The following is a 16649-nucleotide window of genomic DNA, read 5'->3' on the forward strand; positions in this document are numbered from 1 at the left end:
TTTGTTTCTCAATCGCCTTTACAACTGTTATTGCTTCAAAATTCCACATGATTTCAAAAAACCCAATTTTTAATACCATATTACAATGCGTGAATTTCAAATTTGAGTAATTAAAATACATATATATATTTGCTAAATTAATTATTGATAAAAAGGAACATTTTTTTAGAAAAAGTACATTTTTCTTAATGAAAAAAATTTTTTTTTGAATGAATTCTAGTACCTAAAAGTATTTAATTTTCTGCAAATATGCTAATTTTTTTGATGTAAAATTTAGTGCTAGAACACTAACGCTTATATAAAAATTATCTAATTTGCCAGCAACTATTTTGTTCTCTTTTTTTTGTGGCAACCCTGTTAAAGCCAACTATCATCCCTTAAAACTTTGCAAATATTATGTGCTAGTAGTTTGTTTGATAGTGGCTCGAGTTATACCCCAAGAGTTGGAACATCAAGAGTTATACCAAAGATCAGAGAAAGACTCTGTTATGTATATATATATATATATATATATATATATATATTTTGCATGTCACTAACCAGTTAACATTTGACAACTTTTTGAAGTATATACAGACATTTTACTTGTAAAATCTTGCTGAAAAGCAAAACTTTATATTTTTAATTAATAATAACTAAAAATGCCAGAAATAACTATTTTAAATATGCCCCAGGCAGTTTGAAGTTCATAGAATTTCATTTTGTTGTTCAACCTAAAGAAAGATAATTCTGCATGATAGTATTAAAGAATACCAAGGTAGCTTAGTTTCTCTAATAATGAGGCAATTAATTGTGGCAGTTATGTAATTGAGTCTACATATGTATTTAATGTATAAAGTCTGCCTTTATGACTGTTTCATGTCAAGTTGTTATTAAATATTAGTTTGAGAGCACATGCAGAGAAATCACTCGGTTTTGCAAGGCACTCTGCAAAACTTTTTGCTGTACCCTCCTAGAAAAAAGTATCAAAGATTTTTCATCTTATTGATATAAAATCTATTGTACAACTATCCCCCCCCCCCAATTTCATTCCTAAGAACTATGTTTGTTTTCATGAAGCTCCGACAACTTTCTTTAATTTGATGGTTTACTTTTTTTTCTTCTCTCCTTCATTAGATTGATTATGGTGAGGTGACAAAAAGTCTTAATAAAATGGAGAGTGAGTGCAAAGCATCATGGGATTATTTAAAAGCTATACTGAAACATGACTGCAACATTACTATGAAAGTAAGGTAAGTCTCAATGAAAAGCTTCAAATGAATAGTTTCAGAGAATTTAACGTTTCAATTCTGTTAGTAACTTGTTGATTAATTTTTATTTAATGAGTTTTTTTATGATCGCAATTTTTGCTTGACTCAGAAGTATGGCTGTCTTCTGGGTCCAAATTTGCAATTCGAAAGATTATTGTCTCACGTCTGCAGAGATGCCAACTTGCTCCGGACAGCAAATATATATTTTAAAGTGGTTGTTTATCAATTGTGATTTTTGGTTTAATAAATTCAATTTAGTAGATTTTTATCCACCACTATTTCTAAATAATTCGTAGGCTTATATAATTCACCACTTTATATAGTACTATACCTTTAAAAAAGCAGTCAAATATTTGTAAAATTTGCTTTGTAGTTATTTACCGTTTTTTTTATTTTTTTTTTATTATTATTATTTTGGTGTGTCCGGAACAGTTGGCATCTCTACGTCTACTGTTAACACATAGAAGTTCATTTTCTACTCAACCACTGGTACATAATATAGCAGGGGGCTCATAAACAGAAATACAAGTTGTTACTGTGGAAAAAAAACTTATTATTATTTTATTTTTACGAAAAATGATAATTCTATCAATAAATTTTTTAAAAAAAAACGTGTTGAGAAATTAAATTATTAAGAGTGGTAGATTTGAATGAACACGTGAGTATAGTCTGCGGAACTCGTATCAACAAGTCATCGCTGGGATTTGAACCCGGTTCACCTCGTGGGAAGGCTAACGCTCTATCCCCTGAGCCATCACTACTCAGTGCTACTCATCATAAAAAATATAGCCCAGTGTAAGTAAGCCAACAACTAGTTTTATCTAAGTCTGTTTATCCCCGATTCTGATATTGCTAACAGATTCACACAGATTGCTAAGTTAACAGATTGTTAATAGAAACATGAATCACAGTTTTTTTTTAAACTATTGTTGTTCTTACATTAGTTTTTGAATAGAAAAAAAGAGAAAGATAAATTTTTTTTAAATTCTAAATGCATAATTTATTTACATATATTTTTTTCTTCCCTAGAACAACAGAATTTCTCTCAGATTGTGCTGAAAGGATAATAGTTTTGAAAGTTATTCACAGAAGAATGATAAATAGGTGAGGATCAATTGGACAATTTCATTTTAAGAAGAACTTGTGTTTTTTTTTATTGTACAGTAGAGAACCAATTATCCGGGATGCTCGGGACCATCGCTATCCCGGATATCTAAATTTCCCGGTTTTCTGAATCGACCAAAAAGTGTCGTTAATCGATGTTTTATCGAACCCGAAGTACAAGGAAAAAGTGTATAGCATAAAGTAAGAGAAAAAAGAAAGGTACTCCTAACTTTAAAAAGAAAAAAAAATGGTAGAAATATAACATTTAAAAGAATAAAAAAAATTGCAAGTTTAGACAAGAAAATCAAGTTTAAAAAATACAAAATTCTCATATTTATTTTTTAAAACTAATTACAATTCCTAAATTAAATAATATAAACAAAACCAATGATTAAATAACGCAATATATTTGATACCTAATTATACGGGGGGAAACAATAAAATAAAAGGAAAACTTATTAATCTAAATAAAAACACTTGAAAATTATCGAACCGAAACGATAGTTAAAAAAGGCACTAGCATAAATATTAAAACCCGGAACAAGGCAAGATCAACGGAATTCAAAAAAAAAAACTAATGATAAAATTTATGAATAAAAAGAATTAATTTATTGAGTGCGAAATTTATCGCGAAAAGAAAAAAAATCAAACGTAGTGGAATCAGAAAAACAAAACTGCAATCTGCTTCATAAAATAATCCTATGTTTAAATTAATAAACAATTCTCCTTTTATTTTATTTTATTATATTACAGGATTTTTAATTACAGCAGATGTGATACCACACCAAGAAAAACTTGCAATTGATACCACACTTCAAAAGAATGAGAATTTATTCAAAAGAAAAAGATTTTATTTTTATTAGTCGATGTCAAATAAATATATTTTTCTCTTTTCTTTTTCTGTTCACTGATATGCATGCAATGCATTTTCCCCACCCCCCTCGTAAATCAAACAGAAAACGAAATCAGCATGACACACCCTTGAGTTTGATTGACGGTCTAAAGGAAAAAATAAAACATTCCTCCCTTCCCTGCCTTCAAGGTCACGGAGGAAATGACGTTTCTCTGGGTAAACGGGGGAAAAAATTCCCCTTCCTTACATTTTCCTCTACTCAATTTCAAGGATGAGTCCAATTTCCGCTTTTTTCGTTCTAGTTTAAAATGGCGGGAAAATCGAGCAAAATTTTTTCCGGTTATCTGGATACCGGATAAATGGTTCTCTACTGTATTTATTTATTTTGTTGTATGTATTATGTTATGTTTTCTCATGAATCTCATATTCTGAATTATATTCAAATTTGTATAAGTTTGAACCATATTCATTTATAAATGAGTCACTGTAGTTATGATCTGAGAGAAAATAAAAAGGGGTGGCATAATTTTTTTGTTTGAGTTTTGTATTCCGTTTTTACAGAAAGGCACTTTATGTTACTTTTACCCATTTTTAGATTTTTGAAAAGCAAATTTGTTTTTACCTTAAAAGCATTTGTCAACTTCCTCTGAATTGGTTTTCTTTTGCTAAAAAACTTTACATTTATCATTGTTAACGTAATAAATCTTAAAATAGATATGCATACATTATTAATTTGCATATTGAACATTACTTATCATAAACCATGCATGCTGGCTGCATATAAGTCTACCTCCTATTTTTTTAATAAAATATTGTAAAATTCTGGTATGGCGGGTGTATAATTAGGCCACTGAAAAAATAAAATATTTCTAAAATGAAAGAACATAAAAAATATTGCCTCCTAGTTTTGATTACAAGATAACAAATTTCCGGTATGTCGGGTGTATGATTCGACCACTGAGAAAATCAAATATTTCTAAAATTAAAAAACATAGATCATAAAAATAATATTACCTCCTATTTTTGATTACAAGCTAGCAAATTTCTGTTATGGCGGGTCTCAAGGAGCTCAGGTGTGCTGTGCCTAAAGACGGTACTGGATGAGGGCTCTTTAGAGGATACTATAGTGTGGGAGAAGAGCCTAATGGTGCATTCTGCATATAATCAATTCAAAATTTGAAGCTTAGAAAAAGGTGCGTTCAGATAAAACTTGAGGAGCAAACTGTGTAGTTTCAAATACTGTCATTCTTTTTTTCAAAATATCAAAATGTAAACAAATTATAGCTGAATTACACACGATTATGCAATAGCACTGCATGTCAGGAGCCTCATCCATGCGGTACAGGGTGTGTAGCATTTTTAAAAAGTGCTTGAAGGTGCTTATTTTGATTTAAATTTTTTAAAAGCCCTTAAAAGTGCTTTTTTTATTTGAGGTTTGTAAAAAGTGCTTGATTTTCTATCTTTTAAAAAGAGATTTTTTTTTTCTTTGCCGTTTTGATTGCTATTCTAAATTACAATAAATGCATGATTTTTCACTATTTTCTCTGCAATATTTACCAGAAACTAGTTATTTTGTCATGATTATGTTATGTATGAAAGTGTTTTTGAATTTTATTGATTTTATGTGTATAAATTAAAAACTTTAAACCATAGAAAAAAAAATTTTATTACTACACAGATCCTAATTAGGATTTTTTTTTTATTGGAAAGTGATTGAAAATATTTTTTGAGTACTTAAAAGGTGCTTATTTTTTGTTGAAAAATCTGGACTCCGTCACGAGGTACCTTTTGATAGACGAAGGTTGACATAGTCGATAATTAATTCCCCTTCATTGGTGACCTGCGGACGTGATAAGAACTTGCCAATATCGATGGATGATCTACATTCAAAGTTGATTTGGCTAAAAATATACTGCTCAAGGAAAAAAAATCCGGTGAAGTAAATAAAGTTTCCCGGTCAATAAACAAAAATGAAGAAAAAAATTATAATGAGCGAAATACTTTTAAAAATAAAAGAAGAATATTTATATATATATATATATAATGAGCAAAATATGACAAAAATGGAAGAAGAAAAAAATTTTTAGAAAAAAACAGCAAGAAATAACTAGTGGTATCCGTTCATAGAATTCTATCACAGATCAAACTCTGAAAGAAGAGTAATGTGGCGTAACTACCACTATGAATATTAAATGCCAATTAACGTGTTAACTTGATTCTATCAAGAGGTACCTTTTGATAGACGAAGGTTGACATAGTTGATTTATAATTTCCCTCAAATCCTCATAAAGAGCAGAAAAAAGGAATTTATTAAATGTTTACTTTTCAGGTACCATAAATTCCTTGTGTACCTAGGATGCAGCAGTCAATCGATAGAAGAGCTTTCGATCCAAAAGTGTTGCAGAATTCTGAGTGAGTTTGCCCTGGAATATAGAACGACGAGGGAGAGGGTGCTGCAACAGATAGAGAAGAAGGCCAATCACAGAGAGAGGAATAAAACAAGAGGGAAACTCATAACTGATGTAATATTTTATTTTTTTTATAATTGAATCACTTTTCTTAATGCGTGGATAGTTTTAAGTCAAAGAGATCCACAAACACATTATTTTTATCAATTTATGTCTAAATTCTGTTTGTTTATTGAAGAAACTATTGATTTTTTTGAAAAAGTTATTTTTGTTTCTTGTTCTTAATTTCTTAAAACCTAATACATTGAATGATAGTACATTATTCACATTGTGTATGTGCTAATGCACTATTTTATATTTTTAACGTTTAATTTTGAAAATTGCATTTGTGGGGGCAATTTTTTTATGGATTGCATTTGTACCAGCGCACACACAGTATACTCTCGATATCTCCGAGTTGAAGGGATGATAAGAAAAAAATTAGATAGCGGGTTTTTGAGAGAAAAAGTTCACAGGGCTGATTGTGCTCCTGAAAAAATCCAGATTTACACCAACAGTGATCCAGAAGTTTCCGGAGATCGAAGGTCCGGACGTTTCAAAAAATCATTGATGGCAGAAATTTCCGGATATCAAATTTTCAAAGGTGGAACTAAAAAACGCAGTTTTTTTTATTTGTTAGTAAGGGAGAGCCAAATTATAAGCTTATAATACTTTATAAGCTTATATTCATGATTAATATTCATTTTTTATCCGTAAACAGTTGTTATAATCATACACTCAAGAAAGAAAGACATATTTGTGAATTTTAATTACTTCTCTAGGTCATCATAGGTATGTGTAAATGGTATAGGTAAAATTTTAAATATATTTTAAATAAACTAAGAAATATTGAGAAAAATGGAAAAAACCTTGTTTGAATTTTTTTCTAATTTTTCAATTTAAGCTGTTTTTTTTTTAAACTCAAGAAATTTTCTGGAATTTTGACTTGGGCTCACAATCACCCCTGAGTTCAGAACTAAATATGATCTAAAAAGTATAGACATGAAACATAAGAATAACTACTCATAAATATGTATGTACTGAGAATGGACTATAAGTCCAAATGCAACAATGATAATTTAATCTTTAAAAGTAAGACAAAAATAATGATGCATCAAATAGAAAGGAATTGGTTTACGATAAACTTACATAGTGATTTTTCCGAAAATAATTTAATTTCTATTTCGAAAAAATTTAGACGTAACAAGGTTGTGAGAAGAAACTTTTTGACATGGGAATGCAAATCAACATTAGGTGGATAATTAATGCCAAATGAAAGCTGTTTTTTTGGCATAGCAGGGTTATGGAGATATTGAGAGTATACTGCAGGGGTGATTGTATTCCGGGTGTACCCCTGAATTCCGGGTTTTTCGTTTTATTCCTCCAGGTCTTGAAACTAATAGTATGGCATGTGATTTTTTCGCATAGTTTAGCACGCCTCAAGACCATTGATTTGCGGATTTCCTCGAATCAGAACTTATAATTCGAGGAAATTTTCACTGCAATTTAATATTTAGAGTAAGAAATAAGTTCTGCCATCTGGAATTAAAATTGTTAAACCTTCGCTGAAGCGCGTTAACGAGATTTTTTCAAACACGTGTCTCTTCTGCCATTAAGAATTTTTGGTTTGTCGGCTTTTCATAGTTTTTAACGTTTGAAACTATGCCGGAATACTCTAATATCGAGACTCATATTCATGCAATTTTAATATCTATCATCGAGTTTTGTATTTACCTAATTTAAAAGTTATTCATAGTGAATCGTATTCGTGCGATTTAAATATCGACCATCGTGATTCATATTCGAGCGAGTTTGAAATCCTGTGTCGCTATTCCTTGTCACTGGATCTAACAAATTGTGTGCATCGCGATTCGAAAATCCAATAATGCAATTTGTGTTTTCACATTCTTAAAATCCAATATCGTGATTCATATTCATGTGGTTTTTAAATCCAATAATCGCGATTCTTGTAAGAATGTGTCATTAAATGAGTTACTATAAAAGTGTAATATTCTTTATTGATAAGTAATTTAATTATAAGAAAATTATATTAACTATGAATAGTATATGAATTGATATCTTACAGAGTATGTACGCATACAATTTTCAGTTTGTATCACAATCATCCCTGATACTGTATTTTCTTGTACATTTGAATGAATGCAATATTTTTCAGATGGAAAAATTTAAGACAAAGGAGCAGCAAGCTGACCAAGAATTGAGGCAGCTTTTGGGAAATCCTGGTATCTACAATGAAGATCACAAAACACAAAAATGGGGAACTGTTCCTGGCGTCCGAGGCAGAGTTAGACCACTCCTAGGTATTGTTAAAGCAAAAAACAATATTTCTTACCCATTCCAAGATCAGGGTATCCGCGCACCTGGAAAGTCATGGATTTCGGTATTGAAAAAAATTAGTCATGAAATATCATGATTTTGACTTTTTTTTAAAAAAATCGTGGAAAGTCATGGATTTAGGTCGCCTAATTGATCTAATTTCTAAAATGGAATCCCCCCCCCCAATGTCATGGTGTCCCGAATATCTAAATTTCTAACAAAATCCCCACTCACAGTCGTATTTTATTAAAATATAAAATGTTTTTTCTAAAATTGAAAGAAAAAACATTTCTTGAACGAATTATCTTATAACCTTCGGTGATTTCAGAATTTTTGTTTATTTTTTTTTATATTATCAATTTAAAATTCTCTGAAGGTCTGGCACCAGAAGTTTAAAAAAAAAATCTTTTTGAAAATGTCCGGCGTTTGAGCTCTTAAAGGCACTTTTTTCTCATTTGCTTCCCACGCCTGCTAAACATTTTTGATATAGAATATTTATAAAATGTATAATTGCTACGAGCCATGACACAAGTTATTGACCTCAAATAAAGTGCAGTTTCCACTCTAATGTTAGTACAATTTCAGGGATCTTATCTTCCCCTGCCATTTAGAAAATAGCATCGTAGAAACTGCACTTTGTGGTCAAGATGTGCGTCACGCCTCGTTGCAAAAAGGAAAATTTTCTTGTTGGAATAATAAATGCCCTGTGTTTGTTATTAGTTAAAACTTGTGTATGTTTATGAATTGAAAGTTGTGTTGCTTTAAAGGTCCAGGAGGTAGTTTGGGTAGACACGGAGCTCCCACGAAAGAGGATAACTTCACTGACGGTGATGACGAAATCCTGGAAACATTAGTCAAAACAGCCACCACCCAGTCTTCCAGAAATGAACCCAGGATACGCAAGAAAGCTAGATATGGTGATAGAAAGTCTTGTGAGTTATTACAAAAATGTCCTCTTCAACTAAAGACTGTCGATAAGTAAAGTTAAAATAACGTGAAAAAAAAGCAGAATATCATTTAAACAGAGTTATGGTCATTTTGCTACTATAAATGAAGCACACAACCACTCTTCAGTCCTGAGAAAAACCAGTGGGCTGCATTCCATGTTCAGGGGTCTGTCCAGGAGAAATTTACTACCATTTAGCAGTACCTTCACAAATTCAACTTTAGGAACACAAAATATTTTTTCTTAACATTTTATTTTTTTATCCCGTAAGAAACGATAAATCCATATTTTTGTGTTGATTTTTTAATATAATTTTTTTATTTTCACAAATTATGTCTAAATTTTCACAAAATAGGTACCTGTCAGATAAACCTAGACAGACCCCTGATGACCTACTAATATAAATATTTTTTTTTAGAATTGTTCCTTTTCTTTTTTTAAATCCTTTTTTTAAGAAAGTTATAAAAAGTAGTTTTGGTTAACAATAATTTAAAAAACCTATTACTTGTTAAATGAAACATTATTTTTCGTAATTATTGCAAAATAATGAAGTCATGATGAAAAAAATTGAAATGATTAGAACTTCAACATCTTCTAATGTTTAATCTGAATCTGCTCGAGTTTTTTCCCTGATGTTTAAAAATACTTAGAAAATCAAAATTAAATGCTCAAATTGAGATTTATTTTTTATCGACAACGGGCCAAATAAAAGACAAAGTTTCTGCATTAAACTATATATTTTAAAAGCATATTAAACTGATAGACTCTCACGAACAGAGTGACTAATCAGCAATGAAAAGAAAGAATAATCTGCTTCATCAGAAGCTTAAATACTCTGGTTTCACAGATAACGGATGCCGTGAGGATCCCTGCACGAACCACAAACAGCAAATGAAAATAAACTGGCCGAGCCCCGCAGACTCTGACGTTGCCGACGTAAGTCTAATGCACGAGACGACGGACGAAGATCGAAACTTTACCCTTTCTTATTTTATTTTACAATCGATTAAAACGGATAAACCCTTCTAAGCATTTGTTTATCTAACAAAATCTTTGACAAATGCTTTGAGAACCACTGGTTTATAGCCTCAGTATATCCCGCAAAAGCTAAATTTTTCCTCTACAGCCCTTTATATCTAAAAATACAGTGAACTCTCGCTACTACGATATCGAATACGACAATAACTCCCTTTATTACAGTAATGTTTTGTGGTCTCGACAAACTTGCATACGAATTAATGTCACGCTCCTCTCACTATAACGATTTTCTCTGAAGCAATAAAACCCTGTAAAACGATTTTTTTTCTAAATTTCAACCTTATTTTTTCCATTTATTATTAATTTTCAAATAATATTAAAAAAAAATTGTATTTTATCATCTTTTGCTATTTTTTCCATCTTTTCTGGCAAGACAAGGCTGACCATCCCCTGAGAGTTTTCATTCTTAGAATTGCCTCCCTTAACACCTGAAAGAGAATTTTTTCTGTAGAGGGTGGGTAGAGCACCATAGTGCTTTGGCTTCAATGCACACTTTGTGGGTTGACATGACAGTAAAGAAACAAACATTATTTTCAATAAAAACGGTTTTCATGTATGTTTACGGTCTTATTTTCTGAATTTAAATTGTTTTTCATATTTAATCATAATTAACACACTGCAGATTAATTTTTTATATAATATATAAATATATTTACAGTTAATACATGCATAACAGTTAAATTTTTAAAAAAATCTTATAGCGTCTCCAAAGTATGTAGGTCTTTGATATAGCAATAGATCCCTCTATAGCGGGGGGGGGGGCAACCTGCAGCTCTTTGAAGGATTATTTGTGGCTCTCGATAAACGTACCCAAATTCCCTTTTCATTTTTGTGCTATTATATTTCAATAAATTATTATCGTTCCGTATGTGTTTCAAAATGTCTTTTCAATGACTGACAACAAATATGACAGACTAAGTGCAACTTTGTAACAAATTTCATTTCCGTCCAAGTTAAGAATGATGTGGCTCATCGAAAACTGCCCGAACGAACATAAACAGCGGCGCAACCGACCGACTCCAGAACGATTAACACGATCTACCAGTAATTTATTCTTTTTTTTTTCTAAGAAAAAGTAAAATCCGCAATGACATTTCAGCAACATAATTAAGAATTATTATTTTTTTTTTCCAATGCCCACCTGGAGAATGACGTAGGTCATACTGGTATCTGAAGGGCAGATTTGTTGGCCACTCTTTCAAGGGCACCCTATTAGGTGGGCCATTGTTGCTCCCACAGTAAGGACAGATAGTACAGAGAAGGAAAGAACATCCATGCCTTGCCCGGGATTCGAGCCCAGAGCCTTTCTGATGCAAGGGCAGTTCCCTAACCGCATCACAGGCCGGTCGGCAAATTAAGAATTATCGAGAGAAGTAAAATAAATGTGTTCCATTTTTAATATTTAATTACACATATTTTGTACTTTTATCAGTGAAACCTGCCAAGTTGAAAACCCTTGTAAGTTGGACACCTGCATAAGTTGACCTCAATCATCAAGAACGGAATTTTTCCTATACAGTGTACCCATATCCGGACGTCCCTTTCCCGGAAGGGTCGATTTCCCGGACACTTTTTAACAATCAAAATAAACAAACATCTCTTCATCTTCCCCTTTCCTTAAAAAAAGGTCTTTTGACACATTTTCTCTTTTTCTAGCTTGCACTAAACCCCTGATTTATGCATTGAACCCATAAATCACCAGAAAGGGGAAGTGAAGATCTACCAAGACCATTGAGTGACCGTTAGTGACGCTCCTCCCTTGGAATGTAGGAAAAAGAGGGAGATTTGTTTTCAAAAGACCGCAACTGAGTCACCTCCCCCCTTCCTTTCCCATGCAGGTGGCTAGTAAAAGAGGTATTTCCTGGAACCTTTTTATTGAAAGAAGAAATACTGTGGAAAAGGGTAAACGGGGCAAGCGTTAAGTTGGAGGGGGAATTAAAATGGAAAATTTGAATAGGTCTAAAAGGATACACGTCCTTGAGAAACAAAACATTCGTTCTTCCCTATACCATGTAATATTTAGGAGGCCAGGGAAAAAGGGGGTAACATTCTTTCTTTAGCAGATTCTTTCAGTCATACTAGAAAAAATAAAGAGAACCTGATCAGCGTGCCCCACCTTTATGCTTGATTGATAGCCAATGATTGGTGAGAAAATAATAATTTGTTACTTCCCCACCCTCAACTTAAATGATCTCCTCTTTACACTTATTTTCTTTCACAAATAAGGAGGAAATGAATTTTTCTCCTCCACCTACACACCTTAATGAATGACGGGAATTTCCCTTTCTTGCTTGAATCATTCTAGTTAAAAATAGCGGATTATTATTTTCATATGTCAATTTTTTTTCGTTTTCTATATTTTAAGCAATAATATTTTTTTTCTAATATTTCATATTTTATTGATTAGATATTCTAATACTAAAGCATTATTCCCCTTAAAAATAATGTTTATTTATTTTTTGCTTCTTAGATTTAGATCATTTTAGGCTTTGTTCCAGAATGACATGAATTTCCCCTTCCTGCTTGAATCGTTCTAGTTCAAAATGGCGGATTAATATTTTCATAACTGTTAAATTTTTTTCGTTTTCCATATTTTCAGCAATAATATTTTTTTTCTAATATTTTATCTTTGATTGATTAGATATTCTAATGCTAAAACATTATTCCCCTTAAAAATAATGTTTATTTATTTTTTGCTTCTTAGATTTAGATCGTTTAATAAATCATTTTAAGCTTTGTTTACCTTGGGGATCTATTATATGGAAAAATCTATTATACGGACTTCTGGAAGTCCCACCGATTCCGGATATGCGACTTTACACTGTATAACATAAAGAAGCAAAACCTTTATAACTTGACCACCTGTCTATCTTGTATGTTGACCACTGAAATAAGTAAATTTTGTCTAGGAGTATAATAAAAAAACCTCATAAGTTGACCAGAAAAAAAAATCAGAAAAATTTCTGTCATTTTGCAATGTATATTAAAATTTCACTTGTTTGGTGAAATAGTGTAAAGAGCTAATCTAAACCCTTTTGTGAGTTGACCATCTAGGTAAACTGTAGGGGGTCAGCTTTTGACCATTTCATTCGTTCATTCATTGAAAGCAGGTATGTTAGTTGAAAAGTTACTCTTTCAGTTGCAATAGTGAGCAAATAGGCTTGTAAGTGTAGTAATAACAGAATTAAGTGTTCAAATAATTTTGTTTTGTTAAAGTTTTCAAATTACATGTTTTCGTGCTCTAATATTTTAAGAAATTATTTTTATTAAACACTTCACATGCATAACTAACGAAATAATTTTTTTTAAAAAGTTAGTTAAATGTTAGAATTATTATATGTAACAAATTGAAGTTCATTCAGCCACATTTCTTAAGATATTCATTTGGCTAAATTAAAATGTTTAAGTCAAGTAAAAGAAAATGTAGATGATATAAGAAACGTAAACCCTCTATAAGTTGCCCACTTGTCTAAGTTGACCACTAAAACAATGTACCACAACTTACACAAGTTTTACTGTTTTCAATAAATATAATTTCTGTAAAAAAGAATTTTTTATTACCTTTTAAATAGGTATTTAATTGCAGCTCGCGAAAAATTTTAAATTTTGAAAAATGGCTGGACTATTAAGGGGCTTGGCCACCCCTGCTCTATAACACTCTATTTATTTGTTCCCCTAAATATTGTTGTTGAGAGATCCTAAATGTTTTGTATTTCTAGTGAGGAGAACATTGAAAGGTGGATTGGAGCTTTCAGAAGAGGAGAGGCACATGCTGAGCAGCATAACTACGTGATTCCTCCCTCCCTACACTAGTATTTATTTTTTAATCTGTGATCTTCTTCTTTTCAAGTCAAAGGCTGACATCTTTGTGTGATAAAAAAACAGCTTCTGTAGGACTCTTTGGTTGATTGTACATAGACAAAGGAGCTTTTTTAAAAAAGTGAATCTACAGAAAACAATCGAGGGATCTTTGTCCATTGAAGAAAAAAAAACCGAGTGAATTCATCGTCTGTTTTGTGTTCATAAAATTGTATTTAGTTTGACCTCTTTCTGTGTTTTTACTTTGACCGGATATGTCGGAATTTCGTAGAAAGGTTTGAATGAAAGCGATGACTCAATTTCATTCCTATGCTATCATGCCAATGGAGTTTCTGTCTGTTACTAAGATAAAACGTGATCTGAAAAAACCTTTATTCAACTCATGAACGACAGTCTGAGTTTTTTCTCAAACAAAATACAGTCAAACCCTGCTATAGTGAAAGCGGTTTATAGTAAACTCCCGGATAGTGTGATTGAAATGTTCTCCCCCCGTTCCTCGCTACATTAGGAATGTAGCATAAAGCATTTTTTATTGTTCCTTTCATTATTGAATGGGTTCAGCATTCAAAGAAGCCGCAATCTTCCAGTATCTGGAGAAATGTTTCAAGTCAAAGCAGATGAATTTGCTGAGCAATTGGGGGAGACTACTTTTATGTGCTTCAAAGGCTGGTTACACCGGTTTAAGAATCGAAATAACATAAATCCAGGAAAAATGATCGGCGAGTCTGGAAGTGTTTCTGTATCTGATGTTGAGGATTAATCATCAGCTAAAGATTACTATTTTTTTTTGTGTGTGCTAGATAAAGAGTCATAAAAAATAAAAGTTAACACATTGTTTGTTACTACGTATTATTTTCCAGTCGTTTTTGTATTTCATTTTATGGGTCATTCATTTAAAAAATGTGTCATAAAAGGTTTGGAATCATTGGTTAAAATTGCTTGCGGAACGGATGTAGTGAAGTCCCGGTTATAGTGAACCAAAATTTCGATCCCTCGAAGGTTCACTATAGTGTTGTTTGACTGTTGTTCGTGTATCCTTTCAATACAAATATTATACTAAAACCCTGATAGCCCATTTTTAATCTACATACTAAATAATCGTATAAACTAATCCTTTATGCAATCCCTAAGCTTCTATGATGTCAGCTAATGTTTTATGCAATTCATCTTCCTTTACTTACGAGTTTGAAATCAATTATCGATCTTGGATTGCCCAAATGAAAAGTGAGTGCGCGCGGTAATGTTAGAATATATTTAGTTGCTTGGTGGCGACCATTCATTTTTTACCCTGCAACTCCTCTTACCCTCCTTAAACAATGTTGCTTTTGATACTGTATTTTTGAGCTATCACACTATTTCACTTTTCATTTTAGCAACTCTTAAATGAAATCAATATTTTCAAAAATAATTGTCATTTATTTTCAATTTAAAATTATTTACTTTAATCTTCTGAATAAATGGGATAGCAAAATTCGCAATACATGCATTGAAAAATTTCATCTAGTTGTATAGTAGCTGCTTTTTCATAATAGGGAGTGCAGTTAGTGTTTACAGTTTTTGTGCAAAGTGTTTTTGTAAGCAGATCTATTTCTTAAATCATTTTTTTGAAAGATGTAGTAAAGGAAATGTAGTCAGTTTTTAACTAAAAAAAGTAGGAAAATTTTTTATATCATTCACAGCAGATAGAAAATTTGCAATCTAGAATAATTTACGTCGTTTTTTATTGACAATTTTTAGACTCGGGTTTACCTTTTTGTAAATAAAAACTTTTGAAGAGTGATATCTTTTCTACAATGTATCAACTTATATTCGCTTAAACATTTTCTAATAAGAATTTTATACGTTTTTGTACCAATAACTGTAATAAATTAATTTTAAACTCTTAACTGAAAATTTCAGGCTAGCTGGTGAAACATTTCTTAAAAATAAACAGATTTTTTTCATTTCTTTATCCCTTCCTTATGGTGGGGACTGAAAACAACAAATATTCATTTGAGCAGGAACATTAGTTTCATATAGAATTATTGGGTTCCGTTAGATTTTATTCCTATAAGCGGGTCATTGGATTATCCGATGTGCAATTCAGTGGGTACTACCCAATTGAAGCACTTTGTCAAAACATAGACGAATGCGGGAGAAACTACAACCAATGAGAAGGGGGATCAGAACAAAATGGTCCGCGGTAGTTTTGGAGGTATTCTCCAACTGTTGTTAACCCCTATCCATAAATCTCTGTTTGTTTATCTCATCTGCGACTATCACTCTGTGTTTTGACACTGAATAAGATGCTTCAATTATATGACTGTTTTTGTGAATATTTCAATTTCTTATAATTTTAATTGAAAGCTTCAATTTATTAAAAGTGTATTTGATGAACTTCTGTGTGTATCACTATATACTGAATTAATGTATTTTGTTATTTGAAATGAAGTTCATATCTTAAAAGCTGTCAATTTATTTTGGCTAAGCAGTGATGTACTGTAAGATAACTAATGTTGATTCAAGATTCTCTGTTGAGAATTTTAAGTACAATTTCATTTTATATAATCTGAAATGTGTTTATAAAATGAGAGGTGTACAGTCTTTTCAAAAGAAATCCACAAAAATAATAATAAATAAATAACTTTTGTATCCATTTCGAAAATTAAAATTTTTCTTTTGTGTAATGAGAATGAAATCAAATTTTCTTAAAAAGACAAATTATATCTATAATATTTTTGAATAAGCAAATTCGAAAAGTTTTTTTACAATTAGTCTTTTTTAAGGATATAAATTATAGCAGGGTTTCACCTTTCTCTGTGGAAAAATTATTATATTTTTGGAAGAATGTTTCTTTTCTGTAAAGTATTCTCTGT

The 16649-nt window shown here is 31.3% G+C and overlaps 1 protein-coding gene across 1 annotated transcript in view; it reads left to right on the top strand.

Annotated features, from left to right (window-relative positions):
* Fhos (Formin homology 2 domain containing) overlaps positions 1–16414 on the top strand; it is a 262345-nt gene extending 245931 nt beyond the window's left edge. Inside the window, exons 23-28 of the mRNA XM_087149345.1 lie at positions 1117–1232; positions 2280–2354; positions 5537–5729; positions 7831–7975; positions 8759–8923; positions 13695–16414. Of these exons, the coding sequence (XP_087005471.1) occupies positions 1117–1232; positions 2280–2354; positions 5537–5729; positions 7831–7975; positions 8759–8923; positions 13695–13768 (768 nt within the window). The 3' untranslated portion in view covers positions 13769–16414. The remainder of the gene's footprint in view (positions 1–1116; positions 1233–2279; positions 2355–5536; positions 5730–7830; positions 7976–8758; positions 8924–13694) is intronic.
* The last annotated feature ends 235 nt before the right edge of the window (positions 16415–16649 follow it).

The sequence above is a fragment of the Parasteatoda tepidariorum genome, chromosome 8 (genome assembly GCF_982258835.1).
Source record: "Parasteatoda tepidariorum strain Cologne lab strain chromosome 8, Ptep-v5.0, whole genome shotgun sequence".
NCBI lineage: Eukaryota > Metazoa > Arthropoda > Arachnida > Araneae > Theridiidae > Parasteatoda > Parasteatoda tepidariorum.